This window comes from Dreissena polymorpha, chromosome 4 (genome assembly GCF_020536995.1).
Source record: "Dreissena polymorpha isolate Duluth1 chromosome 4, UMN_Dpol_1.0, whole genome shotgun sequence".
Classification (NCBI taxonomy): Eukaryota; Metazoa; Mollusca; class Bivalvia; order Myida; family Dreissenidae; genus Dreissena; species Dreissena polymorpha.
This window is the reverse complement of record NC_068358.1, coordinates 101,986,937-102,012,131: the sequence shown is the minus strand read 5'-3', so window position 1 is coordinate 102,012,131 and position 25,195 is coordinate 101,986,937. Positions and strand designations below refer to the sequence as shown.

General features: G+C 36.7%; 1 protein-coding gene across 5 annotated transcripts in view; it reads right to left on the bottom strand.

The window, feature by feature from the left end:
• Nucleotides 1–25,195, bottom strand: part of LOC127877340 (P protein-like) — a 43,566-nt gene that overhangs the window by 18,021 nt on the left and 350 nt on the right. For 3 of the 5 annotated variants that reach the window (XM_052423077.1, XM_052423076.1, XM_052423081.1), the window contains exons 2-7: nt 9,458–9,566; nt 8,807–8,910; nt 6,483–6,648; nt 4,476–4,569; nt 617–714; nt 282–385 (exon numbers count right to left, since the gene is read on the bottom strand). In XM_052423077.1, coding sequence (XP_052279037.1) covers nt 282–385; nt 617–714; nt 4,476–4,569; nt 6,483–6,648; nt 8,807–8,910; nt 9,458–9,566 — 675 coding nt within the window. Of the gene's footprint in view, nt 1–281; nt 386–616; nt 715–4,475; nt 4,570–6,482; nt 6,649–8,806; nt 8,911–9,457; nt 9,567–24,906; nt 25,161–25,195 lie in introns of those variants that run through there. The other 2 variants (XM_052423078.1, XM_052423079.1) reach the window with 2 other exon arrangements.

Genomic DNA, 25,195 nt, shown 5'->3' with positions numbered 1-25,195 from the left:
TTAAGTTGTCATTAAGGTAAATACAATTTAGTTTTTGTTTTGCTGCTGCAATTTGTTTTCATTTTTTTACCAAGAAAAATATCACATTCTCGATTCGTTTTTTATTTCTTCTAAAATTTTCAATAGGAAATTATTAAAAGGAACAATTTAATGTGGAACTATTTTTTACGTGACACAATCGGTAGTTATTCGGTCGTCAGGAATGTAGGAGGCCCGACCAGAATATTTATATTGTTATGTCAATTAATCATTTGTCTTCGATAAAATGTTAATTTTCTTACTTGATAGATTCAGGTTTTTTCAGTGTTGATGTATTTGTGGAAATTTCTTTGCTGGATTGACTTGCAAGCATTGATTGATTGATATGAAGTGTTGCAACAATATTCTGAAATACACGAAATAAAACATCAAAAAATAAATTTAGAGAGACAATGTCTTCAACAACCATGGTCACCAAACGGTTAGATTCCTTTTTTATTAACACTAAATATATGAAGTGTCATTTTGATATCTGTATTGGAATGTTTCAAATCATAACACCAATGTCATGCTCCTTAAAGGAATAAAAACCAAAATATTGATGGAAAATTAGAAAAAATCAGAAAAATGCACTCACACTTTGTAATAAAACAATCAGTATGTTTCCCGTTGAACTGATATTGTCATCAAATGGTCCTTTCAAAATTAACTGGCTAAGGCTGTCTTGGTCTTTTTCTGGAAATGAAAGCATTTTTTTGAGAACTGTTGTATTTCCCAGACCGATTCTTAAAAACTCTCGATCAGTCATTGAATTCCTAAATGTATCTGTATTAAAAATGTATCTGAATGTATCTGTATTAGAAAAAATATATATTTAATAGCAGTTGCATAGCAAGAGATTAATGTATGACAATTTTTATATTTATCAAGAAGTTAAAATAAGTATAAATACAACAACCAGAAATTGGCTATAACAATAAACTGCTGTAAGAGGCAAATTTTTAATATAAACTATGTAATCTTGCTCGTAAACCTAAATCTTGCCATTTATGTGTAAAAAAATTTCACCAAGGAGTGAAACTCTATAAGAAGAATTTCTTTCATTTTAATCCTTTTCTAATATTAACTCTGTATTACTCTGTATTTGCCTTACAAATAGCGAGAAATCTAACTTGAGCAAGAATTAAATTATATGTTTCTTGCTGTAAGCGCAAGTTTTAATACCACACTTTTTATGCAACAAGCCCAACTGTAAATCTGATCAGAAAGTCAACACAAATACTTACAAAATGACCAAAAAGTTAACTATGTAAATATGAAATAATATGAAATCAAGTGAGGGATGAAGTGGATTTAGCTCCATGAAAAATGTCGTCAGTACTCCAGGTTATTTACAACAACAAAAAAGCCTCCGATATCTATTGTATGACATCAAACTGTCATGCTTTTATTTAACCCTTGCTCACTTTGAAGTCTCTTAGAAAATCAAATTACATGTTAGACCTCACTTACTAGATTCAAGTTTTTAACGCTTCATTTCCAACCCTAAGATACTGATGAGCAGCAAACAGCGTAAAACCTGAACAGCCCAAGAATTACTCCCAGGCTGTTGTTGTTTAATGCTGGTTGCATAAGCCATTTCCACTTTGCTTCTGAGTGGAAAAGGGTAAGATAACAAACTTTTTGTAAGAGCACATTTTATTGGAAAACCAGCGCTTAAATTAATCTGTTCAATAATGATAGTAAGCTTTATCAAAATGTTCAGAAAACCCACTTTTTTTTCAAAGCCCAATTTTAAGTGCAGGCCCAGTAACCTGAAAAGTGTATGATAGTGTGTATTGCTGAAGAAAAAATCAGACTTATTGCATGTGCAATTAGTAAAATCTCAGATCAGCCTGTGCAAACTGCACAGACTAATAAGGACAACACGTTCCATATAGACTGGATTTTGTTAAGACGAGACCACCTTTAAAAACAAAATATGTGTTTGTCAGAAACACTATGTCCCCTGCTGCGCCGCTTTGAAGCTATATATTTGACCTTTGACCTTGAAGGATGACCATGACCTTGACCTTTCACCACTCAAAATGTGCAGCTCCATGAGAAACACATGCATGCTAAATATCAAGTTGCTATCTTCAATATTGCAAAAGTTATGGCAAATGTTAAATTTTGATGCAAACAAACACACACACAAACACAGAAACCAACAGACAGGGCAAAAACAATAAGTCCCCCGCTATAGTGATTGGGGACATAAAAACATTCCATAAAAGCAGAAAGAGCCGTACCTGATTAACAAGTGTGAACTGTAAAGGCTTATCTGGCACAATTTACGCACATGCATTAAGCCTGGCTTTCCCTATATGAAGCGCATGTTTTTCCCACCTGATATGAGTATTGTCTTGCTACTGTTGTACTGAACACTGGTCATGTTCCACCTACCTGGTATAAGTATTGTCTTGGCATGGTTGTACTGAACACTGGTCATGTTCCACCTACCTGGTATGAGTATTGTCTTGGTATGGTTGTACTGAACACTGGTCATGTTCCACTTACCTGGTATGAGTATTGTCTTGGCATGGTTGTACTGAACACTGGTCATGTTCCACCTACCTGGTATGAGTATTGTCTTGGCATGGTTGTACTGAACACTGGTCATGTTCTACTCATCTGGTATGAGTATTGTCTCAGTATGGTTGTACTGAACACTGGCCATGTTCCACCTACCTGGTATGAGTATTGTCTTGGTATGGTTGTACTGAACACTGGTCGTGTTCCACCTACCTGATATGAGTATTGTCTTGGTATGGTTGTACTGACCACTGGTCATGTTCCACTCACCTGGTATAAATATTGTCTTGGTATGGTTGTACTGAACACTGGTCATGTTCCACCTACCTGGTATGAGTATTGTCTTGGTATGGTTGTACTGAATGCTGGTCATGTTCCACCTACCTGGTATGAGTATTGTCTTGGTATGGTTGTACTGAACACTAGTCATGTTCCACTCACCTGGTATGAGTATTGTCTTGGTATGGTTGTACTGAACACTTGCCATGTGCCAGTCACCTGGTATAAATATTGTCTTGGTATGGTTGTACTGAACACTGGTCATGTTCCACTCACCTGGTATGAGTATTGTCTTGGTATGGTTGTACTGAACACTGGTCATGTTCCACTCACATGGTATAAGTATTGCTAGGTATGGTTGTACTGAACACTGGTCATGTTCCACTCACCTGGTATAAATATTGTCTTGGTATGGTTGTACTGAACACTGGTCATGTTCCACCTACCTAGTATGAGTATTGTCTTGGTATGGTTGTACTCAACACTGGTCATGTTCCACCTACCTGGTATGAGTATTGTCTTGGTATGGTTGTACTGAACACTTGCCATGTGCCAGTCACCTGGTATAAATATTGTCTTGGTATGGTTGTACTGAACACTGGTCATGTTCCACTCACCTGGTATGAGTATTGTCTTGGTATGGTTGTACTGAACACTGGTCATGTTCCACTAACCTGGTATAAGTATTGTCTTGGTATGGTTGTACTGAACACTGGTCGTGTTCCACCTACCTGGTATGAGTATTGTCTTGGTATGATTGTACTAAACACTGGTCATGTTCCACTCACCTGGTATAAGTATTGTCTTGGTATGGTTGTACTGAACACTGGTCGTGTTCCACCTACCTGGTATGAGTATTGTCTTGGTATGGTTGTAATGAACGCTGGTCATGTTCCACTCACCTGGTATGAGTATTGTCTTGGTATGGTTGTACTGAACACTGGTCGTGTTCCACCTACCTGGTATGAGTATTGTCTTGGTATGGTTGTACTGAACACTGGTCATGTTCCACTCACCTGGTATGAGTATTGTCTTGGTATGGTTGTACTGAACACTGGTCATGTTCCACCAACCTGGTATGAGTATTGTCTTGGTATGGTTGTACTGAACACTGGTCATGTTCCACTTACCTGGTATGAGTATTGTCTTGGTATGGTTGTACTGAACACTGGCCATATTCCACTCACCTGGTATAAGTATTGTATTGGTATGGTTGTACTGAACACTGGCCATATTCCACTCACCTGGTATAAATATTGTCTTGGTATGGTTGAACTGAACACTCGTCATGTTCCACTCACCTTGTATAAATATTGTCTTCGTATGGTTGTACTGAACACTGGTCATGTTCCACCTACCTGGTATGAGTATTGTCTTGGTATGGTTGTACTGAACGCTGGTCATGTTCCACTCACCTGGTATGAGTATTGTCTTGGTATGGTTGTACTGAACACTGGTCATGTTCCACTCACCTGGTATAAATATTGTCTTGGTATGGTTGTACTGAACACTGGTCATGTTCCACCTACCTGGTATGAGTATTGTCTTGGTATAGTTGTACTGAACACTGGTCATGTTCCACTCACCTGGTATGAGTATTGTCTTGGTATGGTTGTACTGAACACTGGTCATGTTCCACTCACCTGGTATGAGTATTGTCTTGGTAGTGTTGTACTGAACGCTGGTCATGTTCCACTTTGTCACGCTCTCTTCCTCCTGGTGCATGATCACAAATACCTGAAATAATGTATAAGCCATTAAGACAATAGAGCAGTTACAAATGAAGATTACCAAAGAGCATTTCGTATACAGAATCAAACAATATCGAAGAATTTGAATATAGATAGCTAAATTTCTTTTAATTGCAAGGCCACATTTTTAAGTATTGAAAAGGTAAAATTTAAATACGTATTAAATGTTCTCATTTCTGTTTTAGTATGACCATGTTTTACTTCATTTAAACATTTATTTGATGCCTTCAAATGGAAACAGATACATTTGTATAATGAAGAGATATAGAGAATTGAACAAAACTTGACAGATCTGGCCTAATGGCTATGAGCATATTCTGCTCAAATTTCATACAACACGTAGTCTCATAACTCAATTGTTAAAAGTTAAAACACAAATTGGAACTAAGAATACATGAAAACATTAGATTTTCCATCATTTATTAACAAGAGTGCCTAACTGTCACAAGATACGCCCGCTGAAGGTTTTGGACACCATGCTCAATGCTTGAAATGCACTAAATGACCTCGAGACCTAGTTATTGATCAGGCATGTCCCATATTTGAACTTGACCTAGATATCATTTAGATGTAACATCTGACTAAATTTGGTGAAGATCAGATGAAAACTACTTCAATTAGAGAGCGGACACCATGCTAAATGCTTGAAATGCACTAAGTGACCTCGTTTTTGACCCGGCATGATTCGAACTTGACATACGTATCATCTAGACACAACTTCTGATCAAATTAGGTGAAGATCAGATGAAAACTACTTCAATTAGAGAGCGGACACCATGCTAAATGCTTGAAATGCACTTAGTAACCTTGTTACCTAGTTTTTGACCCGGCATGACCCATATTTGAACTTGACCTATACTAGTATATCATCTAGACACAACTTCTGGCCAAATTTGGTGAAGATCGGGTGAAAACTACTTCAATTAGAGAGGGGACACCATGCTAAATCCTTGAAATGCACTAAGTGACCCCATGACCTAGTTTTTGACCCGGCATGACCCAAATTCTAACTTGACCTAGATATTGTCTAGACACAACTTCTGACCAAGTTTGGTGAAGATCGGATGAAAATTATTTGAATTAGAGAGTGGACACTGCTGTGGACGCCGCCCTCCGCCCACCCGCCGCCCGCCTGCCGCCCGCCGCCCACCCGCCGACTACCGCCGCCAAGGGTGAAACTATAATACGTCCCGTTTTTAAAAACGGGCGTATAAAAAGAATAAAATGAGTAACATAATACAAAAATGGGTCTTATGCCATATTGGACTAGACCTGTGTGTGCAATCACACAGTCTTATCAAGACCTATAGTGTCCATTAAAGTCACACAAAGTTAAGCGGTCTCAACAGCAGAAAGGGCAGGTCCTGATCAGACAGCACAATTTTGCCAGCTGGTCTGGAGCTACTCTGGCTGCATTAGGCTTAAGATCAATTTTCCCATAAAGAAACCAATTGCTAAATATTAAAAGGACTTGTTCACAAAAAGACAAAATGACAATTTTCAAAAACAAGAACACAAAACTTAAAAGGACTAGATGTGTATTTTGGTAAAAAATGGTAAATATTTAAAATGAAGGCATCTTTAAGACTGAAAAAAATTCAATCATGCGACTAGTTTAACCAATTGGTTGCTCTGAGAAAACGAGGTTAAGTGCATGCATCTAAAGTGTCATTGCAGAATAGCCTGTGCAGTCTGTACAGGCTAATCAGGGATGATGCTGTCTTTCTTAACTGTATATTTTTTCTTAGAAGAGTCTTCCTTTAAATGAAAAATACAATAAATGTGTAAAGTGTCACCCCTGATTAGCCTGCACAGGCTATTCTGGGAAGCTTCTTCACACACATGCATTAAGCCCTGATTTCCCAGAGTGAGGCTCATTAATTACCCTAACAAACTTACTGCAGCTGTTACAGTGATCACAAACAAGATGAAGACTTTCAGATGATTCAGCATTTCTTTCGCGCCAATTTTGCCAAGTTTGCGCAGGTTGCTACTGCTAAAGAATGGTGTTTTGTCGTCGTCATCATCATCCTCAAAACTGTGTGAGCTACTCAGCGGTGTGGTGCTAAACAGCCACAATGCAAATAGGTATAGGTTGCCAACATTAATATGATACCTGTGGACTTCATTCACTTTAGTACAGCTTAACCCTTTCCCCCATAAGAAGCAAAGTGAAAGCTGCTTTTGCAACCAGCATAAAACCAGAACAGCCTGCGAGTAACTCACAGTCTGTTCAGGTTTTATGCTGTTTGCTGCTCAGCAGTAACTAAGGGTTAAAAAAAGCCTTTAAAACATATAAAATATTAACATATAAAATATAGTAAGAAAGGTATTTAATTAAATGCAACTATCTTTGGGACTATAAATGCGTTAAAATACGTATTAAAGTGGTAAAGGGTTAAAGGGTACCTCATGCATATAGGTCAGTGTGCGGTTAATGTTGCTCGATTGGTCATTGTCAGCTCAGGTACTACTTAAATGAACACAAGGTTCTTTTAAGTATACTTAAAGGTACCCTGGGTAGGGAAAATTAACTAAAGCGTATCCGTCCTATTTAGACTGTACCTGAGTTTTATTCCGTCTGATCTGATGTCTTAAAACAAGCTACGGAATACATAACAAAATTCTCTTTTAACAAAACTGCCTCAACATGCTTTTTTGAGTATGAGTTTTGACAATATAGATGCAAGTTTACAAAATATTGACAGAAATTTGAACATAACTAATTTTTAAAAAATAGCTGACAACAACCAATTTAACCTTAGGATTTAAGGGTACATTTTAGCATTTATGCCGTATCATTTGTGTCTTGTTCTGAGAAAATTGGGCTTAATGCATGTGCGTAAAGTGTCATCCCAGATTAGCCTGTGCAGTCCGCACAGGCTAATCAGGGACGACACTTTCCGCCTAAACTTGATTTTCGGCAAGGAGAGACTTCCTTGAAACTAAAAATACCATAAAAGCGGAAAGTGTCGTCCCTGATTAGCCTGTGCGGACTGCACAGGCTAATCTGGGATGACACTTTACGCACATGCATTATGACCAGCTTTCACAGAACAAGACACATTTAAGAATACTTAATCATAACCCAGGAACATTTAAGTAGTACCTGAGCCAACAATGACCGGTTAAGCCTTAATGCTTGGAATCTAAATGTCTACAATAAAAAATAACAATCCCCTACAATTATATGATTTGTCAAGCAGCTGAAACTAGGAACCAGAAATCAGGAGTGAAGTTATTACATTGATATTCCTTTTTTTAATAGATATGGTAAGAAAGGTAATATCTTATTTTAAGCAAACAAGTGTAAATATATTTTTAAACATATGCAATCAGTCTGTTTATATAAACAAATTATGTTGTGTACAGAAAACAGACTTTAGCGTTTCTACAATCCTTTTCAAACCTTGTAATGCAACTGAATGTTAATAAAAATGTATTAACAAAAAACTCACTACAGGTTAAACAGCAATCAAACAGCCCATTATCCCCTGCTACAAGCTCACTTATGCATAAAAGAGCAATCAAAGAGCCCATTATCCCCTGCTACAAGCTTGCTTATGCATATCAGAGCAATCAAAGAGCCCATTATCCCCTGCTACAAGCTCGCTTATGCATAACAGAGCAATCAAAGAGCCAATTATCCCCTGCTAAAAGCTCGCTTATGCATAACAGAGCAATCAAAGAGCTCATTATCCCCTGCTACAAGCTTGCTTATGCATAACAGAGCAATCAAAGAGCCCATTATCCACTGCTAAAAGCTTGCTTATGCATAACAGAGCAATCAAAGAGCCCATTATCCCCTGCTACAAGCTCGCTTATGCATAACAGAGCAATCAAAGAGCCCATTATCCCCTGCTACAAGCTCGCTTATGCATAACAGAGCAATCAAAGAGCCCATTATCCCCTGCTACAAGCTCGCTTATGCATAACATAGCAATCAAAGAGCCCAATTATCCCCTGCTAAAAGCTTGCTACTGACAAAAAAGCAACAACAGTACCCAGTAATGTTGTTTGGTCATTTTTAAAGGAAATTGGGTACTAAATGAAAATAAACTTAAAAGTACCCCGGATTATGGCTGGGTGCCTTTAAGCATATTTTCCATACCCAGGGTACATTGTAGTACTGTTATACTTAAGAGTACCATGGGAACCTGAGCGGACAACAAACAATTTAGTCCCATATGCAACTAAAACTCCCATTTCCTTTAATACAACACCTTGTTTCATTGACAGGCCTGTCTGGAATTGCTCCATAAGTAATGGGGTCTCGAGATGTCAACAAAGTCTCTGACGTGCGGCCATTAGATAACGTCTCGTATTCCTAAACATGGCGGCAAAATTAAAGCTCAGCATCATATACCTGATATTCCCAATCGCTATGATAAAAAAGTAATTGGTTATGCAATAATTTCCTATATTCATACTTGGTTTGTTCTCGTTCAACAAGTTAAATGAAATTTTTAAAGGAATTTAGTTGGCAATCATTTTATCTGTGTCACATTATGCCAAATTTAGCAACATATTTGTATCGAATGTAAATATTACCAAAGTCAATGTCAGGTTAATTTAGGAGAGCTTTAAGAAATATTTGAAATAAGTATTGATTTAATGTTCTTACATTAACATTACATAGCAACTATTGTGTCCCTTTTTCATTCTCTGACATAAAAAACAGCAATCATTTATTATATATAATGAAAATTAAATTGCAATATCAACTATTTTACAAGAAGCATGACATTTTTTTTATAATTGTTGTGTCATTTACATAGTTTAGTAAGACTGTTGTGTCAAAAAGATTTAAATTAAGACTGTTGTGTTGTTGATATTTGGAGTAATTTTCATATTTTTTCCGAGTTATTTCCTACTGAGGCTACACTGATACTGGGTATGCGGCTGGGTGTCTTGGGTCTGTGAGGGTTCACATGGATCTGTGACTCCACGGCACTGCCACGGCGATTCATCTTAAACTTCTCACTGAAATGGCACACAAAATGTATCTTATAGCAACAATGGAATTCAAGATATAAATTTATCTAAAGATGAAGTTTTCATTACCAATAATTGTATAATTTAAAAAAATGTAATGAACAGAACAGTACAACCATTGTATATCATAACTTACATCATAAATGGAATATTTGGGTAAAATTTGTTTTGGTAAATAAGTTAAGAGAGATGAAACCAAACAAAATTACCGGTAACACACACATTTTGCAGATTATCAAATTGTGCCTTTATTTATGTCAAGACACAATTTCAGAAAGTTTGCAGAAGATTCCATAAAAAATGAATGAGTAAAAGAGCAGAAACTGCAAACATTGTGCATGTTTTTGTGTACTCAAAGGGCAATAACTCTGAAGTGCCTGGTGCAAATTGGCTGGTTATCAAACTTGGCTTCCATGTTATGCTAAAAAACATTTCCAACATGTTAAATGAAGAAAATGAAAACTGTAGGACTTAGAGAGCGGAAACAATGAATGTGCCCACCGCCCATTATACTGTCGGCCGGCCCATCCACAAAGAGCATTTACACAGTATGTCCAGTCAAAAAATATGTGTACAAACATGGCAGAAACAAGAACTGTTTGCAAAACATTCTCCCACTTAAACTAGAGCTTTGTCACAGACGTGACGAATACCCACACATGCCGCATTGACACATAATATTTTGCATTCTTCACAAAAAACAGCTGACACCATGCTCAATTTTTTAAACGCACTAAGTGACCCCTTGACCTAGTTTTTGACCCAGAAAGGCCCACGTTCTAACTTGGCCTTAAGATTATCTCCATAAAACTTCTGACCAAGTTTGGTGAAGATCGGATGTAAACTTCTTGAATTAGAGAGCTGACACCATGCTGAATGTTAAAAAACGCACTAAGTGACCCCGTTACCTAGTTTTAGGCTCGGAATGGCCCATGTTCAAACTTGTCTTAGAGATCATTTAGATAAAACTTGTGACCAAGTTTGGTGAGGATTGGATGAAAACTACTTGAATTAGAGAGCGGACAACATGGTGAGGTTTAAAATGCACTAAGATACCCCGTTACCTAATTTTTGACCCGGCATGACCCATATTCAAACTTGACCTAGACATCATCTAGATACAACTTCTGACCAAGTTTGGTGAAGATTGGATGAAAACTACTTGAATTAGATAGCGGACAACATTGGGATGTTTAAAACGCCCTAAGTGACCCCGTGACCTTGTTTTTGACCCGGCATGACCCATATTCAAACTTGCCCTCGACATTCTCAAGATATAACTTCTGACCAATTTTGGTTATGATTGGATAAAAACTACTTGAATTAGAGAGCGGACAACATGGTGAGGTTTAAAACACACTATGTGACCCCGTGACCTAGTTTTCGACCCGGCATGGCCCATGTTCGAATTTGACCTACACATCATCTAGTTACAACTTCTGACCATGTGTGGTGAAGATCGGATTAAAACTACTTGAAATAGAGAGCTAGCTCTTTAGCGACGCGGTTAAAGTGTCTGACTACCACTCTGGAGGTCGTGGGTTCAATCCCCAGCCTGAGCTCAGTATTTTCACATTAATGGCGTCGAGGCAAAAAAGAACTGTGAATGCGGGAATGGGTCTGAGCTGTTTAATGGTTTCTGGGGGGGCCATGTAGATGCAAGACATGCTGTAGCGGGCATGTCTGGACCTTGAAACAATAAAAGGGGGAGGAGTGTAGTGAAATAAGGTCACTTCCAACAGCCTTGCTGTTGGGCTAGCTCTTTAGCGACGTGGTTAAAGTGTCTGACTACCACTCTGGAGGTGTTAGGTTCAATCCCCGGCTTGAGCTCAGTATTTTCACATTAATGGTCACACCATGCTCAATGCATAAAACGTACTAAGTGACCCCGTGACCTAGTTTTTGACCCGGCAAGGCCCATGTTCGAACTTGGCCTTAAGATCATCTAGATACAACTTCTGACCAAGTTTGGTGAAGATCGGATGAAAACTACTTGAACAAGGGATGTTTGTAAAACATGCATGCCCCCCTATATGGGCTATAAGTTGTAGTAGCAGCCATTGTGTGAATACGTTTTTTGTCACTGTGAACGGTGGTGGTGGTGGTGGTGGTGGTGGTGGTGGTGGTGGTGGTGGTGGTGGTGGTGGTGGTGGTGGTGGTGGTGGTGGTGGTGGTGGTGGTGGTGGTGTGGTGTGGTAGTAGTGGTAGTAGTGGTAGTAGTGGTGGTAGTGGTAGTAGTGGTAGTAGTGGTAGTAGTGGTAGTAGTGGTAGTAGTAGTAGTAGAAGTAGTAGTAGTAGTAGTAGTAGTAGTAGTAGTAGTAGTAGTAGTAGTAGAAGAAGTAGTAGTAGCAGTAGTAGTAGTAGTAGTAGTAGAAGTAGTAGTAGTAGTAGGAGTAGTAGTAGTAGTAGTAGTAGTAGTAGTAGTAGAAGTAGTAGAAGTAGTAGTAGTAGAAGCAGTAGCAGCAGCAGCAGCAGCAGCAGCAGCAGTAGTAGTAGTAGTACGCATTACAAAATGCAGTTAGTCTTACATTTGGTAAAATTTAAATATATTACAAGGGAGGCAATGCTGTAACAAAAAGAACATGCAAAAACGGTAGTTGTTTCCCTTGTTTGAACCATGCTAAATCCTTAAAATGCCTATTTCCAGTAACTGTGACCTTCACCTGTGACCTTGACCTTTGACCTAGTGACCTCAAAATCAATAGGGGTCATCTGCAAGTCATGATCAATGTACCTATGAAGTTTCATGATCCTAGGCCCAAGCGTTCTTGAGTTATCATCCGGAAACCACCTGGTGGACGGACCGACCGACCAACCGACCGACCGACATGAGCAAAGCAATATACCCCCTCTTCTTCGAAGGGGGGCATAATTAGAGAGTGGACAACATGCTGAATGTTTAAAATGCACTAAGTGACCCCGTGACCTAGTTTTTGACCCGACAAGGCCCATGTTCGAACTTGGCCTTTAGATAATCTAGATACAACTTCTGACCAAGTTTGGTGAAGATCGGATGAAAACTACATGAATTAGAGAGCGCACAACATTGTGATGTTTAAAACGCCTTAAGTGACCCCGTGACCTTGTTTTTGACCCGGCATGACCCATATTCAAACTTGCTCTAGACATTGTCAAGATACAACTTCTGACCAATTTTGGTGAAGATTGGATAAAAACTACTTGAATTAGATAGCAGACAACATGGTGAGGTTTAAAACACACTAAGTGACCCCGTGTCCTAGTTTTTTAACCCAGCATGGCCCATGTTCGAACTTGACCTACACATCATCTAGTTACAACTTTTGACCCAGTGAGGTTAAAGGGATCTTTTCACGGTTTGGTAAATTGACAAAATTGAAAAAAATTGTTTCAGATTCGCAAATTTTCGTTTTAGTTATGATATTTGTGAGGAAACACTATTACTGAACATTTACCATAGTCCAATATAGCCATTATATGTATCTTTTGACGATTTGAAAACCTAAAAATTATAAAGCGTTTCAACGCGAAACGATTGAATAATTTGGAGAGTTCTGTTGTTGTCGTTTAAATTTACGAAACTACGAAGATTGCTTATATAAGGTATAAAATACTTCCATTGTGTATATCCGGCGGAATAGCCGAGAGGGCTAATGCGTTTTTACTTCAGACTAATTCCAGGACTCCGGGGGTCACTGGTTCAAGCCCTGGTACTGGCTACTTTTTTTTCCTTTTTTAAATTTATTCTTGATTTTTTACTGGAGCTTTTAAGATCCGATGTTTACATTTATCAATATAAAGCATTTAATGACAAACTTCAAAATATGCCAAAATCTGTGAAAAGGCCCCTTTAAGATCGGATTGAAACTACTTGAAATAGAGAGCGGACACCATGCTCAATGTGTAAAACGTACCAAGTGACCCCTTGACCTAGTTTTTGACCCGGCAAGGCCCATGTTTGAACTTGGCCTAGACATCATCTAGATACAACTTCTGACCAAGTTTGGTGAAGATCGGATGAAAACTACTTGAATTAGAGAGCGGACAACATGCTGAATGTTTAAAACGCACTTAGTGACCCTGTGACCTGGTTTTTGACCCGGCAAGGCCCATGTTCGCACTTGGCCTTAAAATCATCTAGATACAACTTTTGACCAAGTTTGGTGAAGATCGGATGAAAACTACTTGAAATAGAGAGCAGACAACATGCTGAATGTTTAAAACGCACTTGGTGTCCCTGTGACCTATTTTTTGACCCGACAAGGCCCATGTTCGAACTTGGCCTAGACATCATGTAGATACAACTTCTGACCAAGTTTGGTGAAGATCGGATGAAAACTACTTGAAATAGAGAGCGGACACTTAACACGAACCGACCGACAGACCAACAGACAAGCTCACTCCTATATACCCCCCTAAACTTCGTTTGTGGGGTATAAAAAGGTGCGCCTTTTACACTGGAGAACGTGGTAATTTTTTTGTGAAGATTGGTGCTGGTCAGAAGAAAATTAATGAAATGAGCAAAGTTCCACATCAAGCAGGTCACAAGCAAACCTTAATTTATAGCAAATCAATTAACTCTTTTCTCTATTATGTGTTCATAAAAAAAATGTTTGCATGTCTACTTCCTGACTGGTTGAGTGAGTGTTTTAAATGTGCTCAGACACTTTGGAAATGGAAACAGCACACATGACAGGTTTCATGAAGAGAATTGACTTAACAGTCTTCAGGAAAAATGTTATGCAAAATTTACATAAATATAGAATCTGGCACTAGTTGTCTTATCATACCATATTTTATTAAACGAGTTCAGGAATTTTGTTAGTAAGCAAGCCTTTGGGGAGCTTACTAACGAATTTCCTGGATGAGTTTAATAAAATATGGTATGATATGACAACAAGCATCAGATCTCTTTTATCACATGCTTTTAAATGAGCATATCAAATAAATATTTACGCAAACATAATGATAAATCCTGAATGTTGTTTACATTTTGTGACGTCATTTGACGTTGCAACGTCATTTCAGCAAAATAACAAAATGCGATTGGTCAATAAACGAAAACTAAGCCAATGAAAACGCTTAAAAATGTTGTATAACAAATGTGTAATAAAAAAAAAATATGTTATGGTTGTACAAAAATGTATTACATGGGAAACAGGGTATAGCATGTAATAACAAGGGACAAAATTGTCACAAAACCAGGTTTTCAATTTGAAAAAAAAAGTCTGATTAAGGGATACCAACTCAAAATGTGCATTACTAAAAGTTACCCCCCTTGTTTCAAAATCAATCTATTTTTAGCTGTGGCGACCTTGACCTTGGAGACATTGACGTAATTCTTTCGCGTGACACACCCTCCAATGATGGTGAACAAATGTGCAAAATTATTTTAAAATCTCTCAATGACTGACATAATTATGGCCTGAACAAGCTCATTTATGGCCATTTTTGACCTTTGAACTCAAAGTGTGACCTTGACCTTGGAGATATTGACGTAATTCTTTCGCGCGACACAATGGTGGTGAACAAATGTGCCAAATGATTTTAATATCTCACAATGAACAACAAAGTTATTGCCCAGACAAGCTTGTTTGGCCCGCCCGCCAGCCCGCCTGCCAGCCGGCCCGCCGACATTTGCCAAACTAATAACAAGTTTTTTCCTTCAGAAAACCTGGTTAAAAATACAACATTTCCAACTAAAGATCATTCTGTTCATTTAATATTGTATAACTTGTTTATGTAATTAAAACTATTTAAACTAGTTCTGCAAAAAAACATATCCAAACCTTTAAACTCTGACTGCGGTTTATAAAATATTGGTGTATGAAAATGATTATTATTCATTTAGCTCATGGTCACAACTTGATAATCAAAACGGCAAATTTACTACTTACACAATAAAAAAGCATGTTGTTGTATGTGGTATTCATGATCAACTCCGGTCCAAGATATGTCCATAGAAGAAATAAGTTGAAACTTATATTAGTTATTAAGGTGTGATGTCAAGTATGTGAGCTATCAAATTTAAATATATAATACCTAGATAAGCATTCATAAAAATACAAATGAATGACTCTGCATGCATTTTAATATGGAAATTAGTATATAATTAACACATATTATGATGAGCTATGTTCATTGCGATTGGCACGGTTCTATGCACAAAATATACTGTTGGAAAGTAAGTCACATAAGTCTAAAGTTTTTTAAGATAGCCGCGGATTAAATTAAACTATTTCCATGTGATAGTGACAAGTAAGGCAATCGGAGAGTATTGTCTAGCTCCGTTCATGCTGCCTTCTTTTTACAACAACAAATATTTTCATACGTTTTTAAACATATATGAAATGAATTTAAGCTCATATTGAAAATACTGCTTTAATTAATTGCTGCAATTGCTACCATTAGCAGGGATTTGCAAAACTATAGCATCTCTACAACGATTCTGAATCATTCCAATCACTCCACAATATCAGATATCCATGGCAATAAACTGTCAATCACTTGGTTTCACATTGTCAATACATGATGCATTAAGGAATCCAATTGTTAAACAGGTTTGTATCATGTTTCTTATTTCAGCATTTTGATGGTGTTGTTACAGTGAGCACATGGAGCTCAATTACTGTACTTTTGAATTCTACGTAATGTAATAATTCTTTCACATCACATGATATCTTTGTGGGACAATTAATTCATGTTCTACCTTGACCTTTTTTTAAATTTAAACTCGTTACTCTTATTTAAAGCATTAAAATGTCTGACTGTCATTAATTCTTCATGAAATGTTCATGAAAGGTTTTAATAGGAACAATTAAGAAAAAAACATAATTCTGCTGCACACCAAGGTGGGATCCATAAATCTATTGGAAACAAAATCAAGGACAGATTAAGTATAGCAGAAAAACTGTATCAAGAATGCATGGCAGAAGTTTGCAAATTTTCTAGTGGTTGACCAATTTCTTTTTTTTCAATTTGAAGTCTCATGAATACCACATTACTGTGGACGCTAAGTTAGACATCTTGCAACAATATCTAGTAATATATATAAGGATGATGATTTATTTTCTAGAATGGAGTCTGAACGTACTATAAGTTAGCTGATTAGACAAATATCAGACTTAAAATAAGTAAATTAAATGTATGTTATATTTTCAATTCAACGTTATATATTCATTTATTTATGAAAAATATAGGCAAATAAACTTTACCTTAGTCTAAAAATTACTTAGCAAAAAACTTTTATAAATAAAAAAATGGAGTGTGTATTTCAAAGTTACGAGGTTGCATTATGTCAAGACCCAAAGTATAATTAACGTATAATAAACTTAATAGAATTGCAAAAGTAAAAACAATTGTTGAATGTTATCATTTATCAAATGTTATTCAATTTTGATGTGATTTTGTGTTGCTTGGTTGGGAAATCAGAGTACTCTCCCTTATAAGAGTCCCACCTGTCCTGTATGGTGGCCACAAACCAATCTCAGATGTGTAAGGAACGGGAATTGAACCAAGGTCTCCAAGGTGAGAAGCAAGCCTACAAACATGTGGGCTAACCAAACAGCCCAATAACTTAGTTTACCTATCATGGGTTTATATATGTTGTGGTCAACAAAAAGCACATGCCACATAAGTCAAGAGAATATCTCCAAACCTTTGAAAAAACTGCAAGGCATGGCTATACGTTTCTGTCTATTAATATATGACATAGCTATATTGTTGTGGGGCTCAGGACTAGCATAGTGTAATATTAATGCAACATAATATATCCAATCCTAAATTTGAGCCACACTTTAGGAGAAAGGGGCTTAATGCATGTGTATAAGTGTCATCCCAGATTGGCCTGTGAAGTCTGCACAGGCTAATCATGGACATCACATTTTGCCTTAACGGGACTTTTGCTAAGAAAAGACAACCTATAAACACAAAATACCATAAATACTAAAAGTGTTATCCATGATAAGCCTGTGAAGACTGTACTGGCTTAACTATGAAACAATTTGTGTCTTGTTCTGAGAAAACTGGGCATAATGCATGTGCGTAAAGTATCGTCCCAAATTAGCCTGTAGTCCGCACAGGCTAATCAGAGATGACACTTTCCGCTTAAACTAGATTTTCGGTTAAAAGGGACTTCCTTTAAACAAAAAAAACCATTGAAGCGGAAAGTGTCGTCCCTGATTAGCCTGTGCACAGGCTAATCTGGGACAACACTTTACGCACATGCATTAAGCCCAGTTTTGTCAGAACATGACTCAATTTATGCTCATGCATTAAACATCGATATCCTAGAGTGAGGTTCATTCATATTTTCATATTCTTCTCTCTGCAGCTGACTTTCTGTAAGTTCATCAAACGTGATAAGAGTTCCTGCACCTTGACCCCGACTGGATGGCAAGTAATAAGGGAATAATACACAGGGAACTGGTTATGGGGTCAAAAGAAGAGGGCTTATACTTTGCCTTTCAGAAAAACAAAACGGCAAAGCATTTTATGTTTGTTTAACATGTGGTTATTATAACTGAGTAGCACTGTGGGAAACAGGGCTTTATACGTGTGTGTAAAGTGTTGTGTCAGATTAGCCTGTGCAGTCTGCATAGGCTTTTCAAAACAACACTTTCTGCCTTAACTGGATTTTCGCTAAGAAGATACTTCTTTAATTAAAAAAATTCATACAAGTGGAAATGGTCGGCCCTGATAAGCCTGTGCAGATCACACAAGCATTAAGCCCTGTTTTCACAGAACAAGGGTCAATTACATAGAGAACAAGCAAATTCGTTGAATTGATATCCCCCACCAAATAAATCAAATTTGTGACTTTTAACCTCAATGTGTAACCTTGACCTTAACCCCTAGGATTATGGGTGTTGAATGTAAAGCAACCCCAGATGATTGAGAACAACTATGGCAAGTTTCATGGCTCTGGCTCATGTGTAATGGAGATAAAGCTTATATTAAAAAGCATTTTTTCAAGATACAAAGGGTCATAACTCCGTTATTAACAGATGGTGTACAATGCCATTTGGCGTGCATCATCCTCTTATCCAAATATATATTCATACAAAGTTTCAATGAAATCCGCCAAAGCACTTCCAAGATATGGCTCCGGACGGACGGAAACACGGACGGACGGACCGACAAAGCCAACACAATATCCCTCCGCCTATGGCGGGGGGAATATTCCTCGGCCTATGGCGGGGGATAATAACAGGTTACTGTCTGATCTTTTGTAATATATCAGGCAAGGCTTAGAATAATATAACGGCAAGGCTTGCCAAGTCGTTATTTTATTCATGCCAAGCCTGATATATTACAAAAAGATCAGGCAGTAACCTGTTTTTCTTTTTATCATACCTCTACCTCCCCGATTTTGAAGAAACAGTGAAAAAAATCGCTGAAAAGCTGCAGTTTTAGCGGGAAGGTATATGACTTTTGTCGTTTGACATGTTAATAAAGACGTAATGAGCACTTGCGCTTAATATTTGTTAAAAATGTTTTTTGCAGTTTGTGTTGCATTTTGTGTTTAAAATATATTACATCTTTATATCAAATTGTTTTTTTTTGTTGAATGTGATTTGATTTTACTAAAAATGAGTACTTTACAGTTGATTTGGATTAATATAACCATCCTCCACACATGACTGATACAAGAACTTCCTGTTGACCACGATATAAAAAAATATATCAGGCAGATATCAATGTGGTGGTATGATAAATGTTGTTAAATATATCGTACCAAATCTCATATGTATTGATAACAATATACATATAGCAAGTACTTAAGAGTTCATGTTATGGTAGGGTTGTAAAACTTTCTTTATCAAAGTGCTTTGATAACCATCAATATTTATTGACCTTTTTTGGCCGTTGACACGAATATAAACCATATAAACCGCTTACATGAAGTTTGACAATTTAAAGAAAATTGTATTATTAAGACAGGGATGAGGCCTAATATTGGAATCTTAAATTGTTAACAACAGGGCCAAGATGGTCCTAGATCAACCACCTGGGATAAAGCACCATAATAATTGTTATACACTGTAACTCCAATATAACGCGGATGACGGGGTCCAAGCCACGCAACAGTGTTATAAACGGATCTGCGTTATAAGTTTTGAGCTCATTTATTGCAGGGGGCTATAAAAACAGGTATAGTATAGCCTATAATATAGGTCCTGTGTATTGCCATGCTGTGTTGTCATCCGCAAATACATGCATATAAACCGAATCGTATCGATAACAGTATACATACCACTTTTCTAACATTTATCACATTTATCCGATAATCCAATCAAGTTACAACATCACTTAAAAAAATAATAATCTTGAACATTTATGACGATAAATATGTTTATGAATTTCACAAACACAACTATATGCATACGCCATTTTCAGAAGTGTAAAGAGAACAGTGCATAATGGAGCAGAGCTTTCATTGGACTAGCGAATTTAAATTTAGATTGAATGCAATACGATACATGTACAAAGAAATTTTTTATTGCATCATACACCGTCATGCAAAGAACATGCTTTCCGGGGACTTTCTGATACCGAGAAAAAATAAAAGTGAATCTCTGTTAACAATTACACTGTGTTAGCATGTATATAAATCGTCTGGATTATTTAATGAATTTCTCGTTCACGAACTGAAAGATTAAAAGACTAAATACTAGAATGATAATGAAATGACAGAAAAACTTGTTTTATACTGTGCACAGTATATTTCAAAGCCGCTCCTTTAATATAGTCAAACTGCAATCATATCAAAGTAAGAATGTTTTTATCGTTTTGAATAACTTTTATTTTATAATTATCCCGCTTGCACTTAACTTATTGAAATAAGCGCACCGAACCGCTCTGATAGGGAATACATGTAATAAACACTGGCAGGCGAATTTTTCACACCTTTAATGCTTTATTGACATTACACAAACGATTAACACCAATTAGCTGTCGGTGTTGTTTAACCTCGAAGCGAGTTGAATAAAGCAATCAAGATGTGACCGCCGCCATCTTTAAATTGTCTGAAAATACATGAAGTTGCATAACATGGATTTGAATCAGATATGGAAGGTTGGAGAAAAAACGGGATCCATGACCCACTCGCGTTATATTGGATTCAGCGTTATAACAGAGAGCGCTATATTTGAGTTACAGTGTAGTAAGTTCATGTGAGCTTGAAGTTAAATGCTAAAAACAAAACATTTAAAACACATCAAAATCAGTTGTCGGTAAATTACCACTTAATGAACAGATTGGTCACATCTGAAGTCTCTTTCATTTCTCTTTCATTTCTCTTTCATTTCTCTTTCATTTCTCTTTCATTTCTCTTTCATTTCGTACTTTCTACTTTAAGTAAAACAAACAGCGCTCTGTGTAAAGGGTTATTTAATACATGTGCGTAAAGTTTCGTCCCAGATTAGCCTGTGTGGGGTGACATTTTATGCCTTAACTGAATTTTGCTAAAAGACTTTCTTTTAAATAAAATCATTAAAGCAAAAAGTGTTGTTCCTGATAAGCCTGTGTGAACTACACAGGCTAATCTAGGACAACAGTTCATGCAAATGCATTAAACCCCATTTTCACAGAACAAGGCCCAAATATATATTTTTAGGTCCAGTACTACTTAATACTCATGTGTGTGGAATTATTTCAAATGTGTGTTAAATGACAAGAGGATTTTCACCATTGTTTTATAAATTAATGTGAGAAGAAAATGCCATAATCCGCCCTGGCGGTTGGTGATTCATACTAATTTGTACTATTTTGGACTCAAAGTTTTACCTCCCATTCAGAGTAGTCATATAAAAAAAAGCTCCCTCTGAAAGCAACAATATAAAATTGTTTGTGTACAATTATTTTCTTCTGTTTTTTAAGTGATATCAGGAAAAGGCCCAATGGAACGAGCCGAGTTCATGTAACTTGCATGGCTGCATGTGCTGCACGGGCTTCAATCACCCAGTCTCCAATTGTCTTATTGCACGCACTTGAAAACTTTAAACTAAATAAGTGTTGTGTTGGAATTTTCTTTATCCTTTACCCCTTTAAATGTACGAGCTTTCACACTAAATTCATGATTTACAGGCTTCATGTCCAACCCTAAGATACTGATGAGAAGCAAACAGAATAAACCTGAACAGACTGCAAATTACTTGCAGGCTGTTTTGGTTTTATGCTTGCTGCATATAGCCATTTTCACTTTGCTTTTAAGAGGGATAAGAGTATACTAGGAAACAAACTGTGTGAAACTGAAACTAGTTTAGTGAAACTAAAACTCTCTCAAGTGTTACTTGGGAAGAAAACCATTGTAGTTAAGTCTCATACTAAAGATACATCAGATAAAAAAAAAAAAAAAAATGTTGCTCATTTTCATTAAGGCATACTGTAAACTAAATGATTAATTGAATGTCATATCAGCTCATATTGAAACATTTAAAATATGTTTATCTCTTGATACATTCTAAGCATGTTGTTTTTATTCATCTGATTTCTGCTGTACCAATGCCATGAGGAATACTGATAGTTGGTCCACAAAAGAATAATAAACAAGCCAATATACTTCTGGACACAACATTTTTCTGGATGGATGGACAACGCCAACGTGCATCATCCACTTATCCATATATATACTCATACCAACTTTCAATGAAATCCGTCAAAGCACTTCCAAGATATGGCTCCTGACACACGAAAAAAGCATTTTTTCAAGATGCAAAGGGCCATAACTCCTTTATTATCCAATGGTGTACAATGCCATTTGGCGTGCATCATCCTGATACAATGCCATATATATACTCATACCAAGTTTCAATGAAATCCGTCAAAGCACTTAAAAGATATGGCTTCGGACACACAAACAACATTTTTTCAAGATACAAAGGGCCATAACTGTGTTATTAACAGATGGTGTACAATGCCATTTGGCGTGCATCATTCTCTTATACATATATATACTCATACCAAATTTTAATGAAATCCGCCAAAGCACTTCCAAGATATTGCTCCTGACACAAAAGTGCCGGACGGATGGACAGACAAGGCCAAAACAATATCCCTCCGCCTATGGCGGGGGATAACAAGAGGGCCCAAGGCCTCTCACCTGAGAACCAAAGAATGGAACAAAACTGTTCTATGCAGCTTTTGTGATGACTGTATTAACCCATTTATGCCTAGTGGACTCTCCCATCCTTCTAAATTGGATCAATTTATTTCCAAAATTAGGGATGTCTAGTATTTTTATTTCTATATTAAAAATATTTCTTACAGAAATTCCTTAAAGCAAACAGCGCAGACCCTGATGAGACGCCGCATCATGGGGCGTCTCATCTGGGTCTACGCTGTTTGCCAAGGCCTTTTTTCAGGACGCTAGGCATAAATGGGTTAAAAAAAGGCTACCTCGCTTTTAACCATGAACAGTTTTTTAATTTGGCTGATAAATGAGTATGTCATAGGTTTTCATAAATTTTATACTGATTAAGCAAAACATGTTACTTCTAAATTGTTAAATGGTTTCATTATTATAGAGCCTTAGGAGGAAAACCCTGTCAACTTGTAGCTATGTTTTTAAATGGACTGGAAATATTTTCAAACTGGGCCGAGATATTATTAGAATAAATGGTCTGAGCAACTTTCATGAAAATTGGGCACAAAGGTGACTTCAAGAGTCTTCAAAAGGTTTCACTATAGCAACTTGAGGAAAACTTACCCGGCCTATGGCAGCTATGTTTTTCAATGGATCGGAACCATTTGAAATATATGGATATAGCATTAGAACAACTAATGTGGGTAAATGTCATAAATATTGACAATAAATGATACCTTTAGATTGTTCACAAAGCTTTATTATAACGATACCAGGATAAATGTGCTTCTCCGTGACAGCCATGTTTTTCGATGGACTGTTACCATTATAGAATTCAACCAAGTAAAATATGTTACTTCTAGAGCCTCAACAAAGATTCTAAAAAGTCATATAAAGAATACTGCCTGCCCAAAGGCCGCCCACGTTTATGAACAAACTGTTACCACTTTAGAATTTGACCGAGAAATTAATGTTCCTGATCAAGTTTCATGATGAACAGTGATCACAAATGCTCGCAATCAGCATGTAGGTTCCAAGTAAGCCAAATTAAAACAGTTTTAATGTGAAAGTGTCCTCATAAAATCAATAAATAGATGTTCATTACTTTATAGTACCTTTATTCCAGTAAATAAATAACCTGACAAGACCTTTTGAAAGACTTACACGGCGGTTAATCACGGGCACCACCTCTTTCTGAGATGCATTAATAACTGAGCCAATGCAACTTCCGAGGTGGCGCTCAGGCCCGTGACTTAATTAAATAACAATATACTATAATAATAGTAGTTTAAAATAATTGTGAATATTACACCACTAAAAACAAAGGACAAAATCAATTACAACAAAATTTGCTTATATGACAAGGATTATTCCAGTTTTTACAACAACAGAAAATTGATAAATTCTTCAACCTTACAAAATTTAATGATGTCTAATAAGTTTTATGTTTCATAACAGAGATGTAATACTAGCTATGCACTTAACATTGTTTTTAACCCTTTGCATGCTGGGAAATTTGTCGTCTGCTAAACTGTCGTCTGCAGAATTTCTAAAATTAGCATTTTCTTCGATTTTTTTTCAAAGAATACTATCAGAATAGCAAACAGTTTGGATCCAGATGAGACGCCCTGTTCTGTGGCGTCTCATCTGGATCCAAACTGTTTGCAAAGGCCTTCAAAATTCGGTTCCCGCACTGAAAGGGTTAAATATTAGCAAATTCTATGCTCAAATCTTCTTTCATATTACATTATGGTATTGTAGAAGTATTGTGTAAATGGTTTGTATTTTTTAAATACACATGCAATAATTAAAAAAATGTATGCAAAATAGTCCTTCACAGTTTCGTATTTGAGTTGATATTAAAATTAAGAAGCAAACAAAAAAGAATGTTAATTTTCTCTATCATACGTCTAAATTGTTGTTATTGTCAATAGTATTTAAATAACCCTTTTTGATCAACTGGAGATATATTTGAGCCTCGATTTGGGAAAACTGGTTTAAATGCACATTTGTAAAGTGTCCTCCCAGATAAGCCTGGGCAGTATGCATAGGCCAACAAGGGATGAAACTATCCCCTGTATTTTTCTTTTGAAGGAAGTGTATTCTTAGTAAAAATGCATTTTAAGCGGAAAGTGTTGCCTCTGATTAGCCTGTGTTGATTGCGCAGGCTTATTTGGGACAACACTTAAGACACATGCATGAAGCCCAGGTTTTCCCAGACCCAGGATCATTTAAATGTTAAAGCAGCTTAAAACGCAAACTTACAGTGTGTATGTCCAAATGCAAATGTACGCTCCAATGTCAAAGCATATTGAAAACTAATTAACAAGGAACAAAATAACTTTCTAAAGGCATACAAAAATATCAAATATCACCCACAACAAAAATCAAATATTCTTACAGTGAGAGAAAAATTTACTCAGCTGCCTCAACGTTTGACATTGTCAAACAACTTTATAATCTGGTATTTAACAGTGGTATACATAGTGCATTGATAACAAATACAATAACAAGCATATAGATAATTTATATGTGACATAATTTTGATATATAA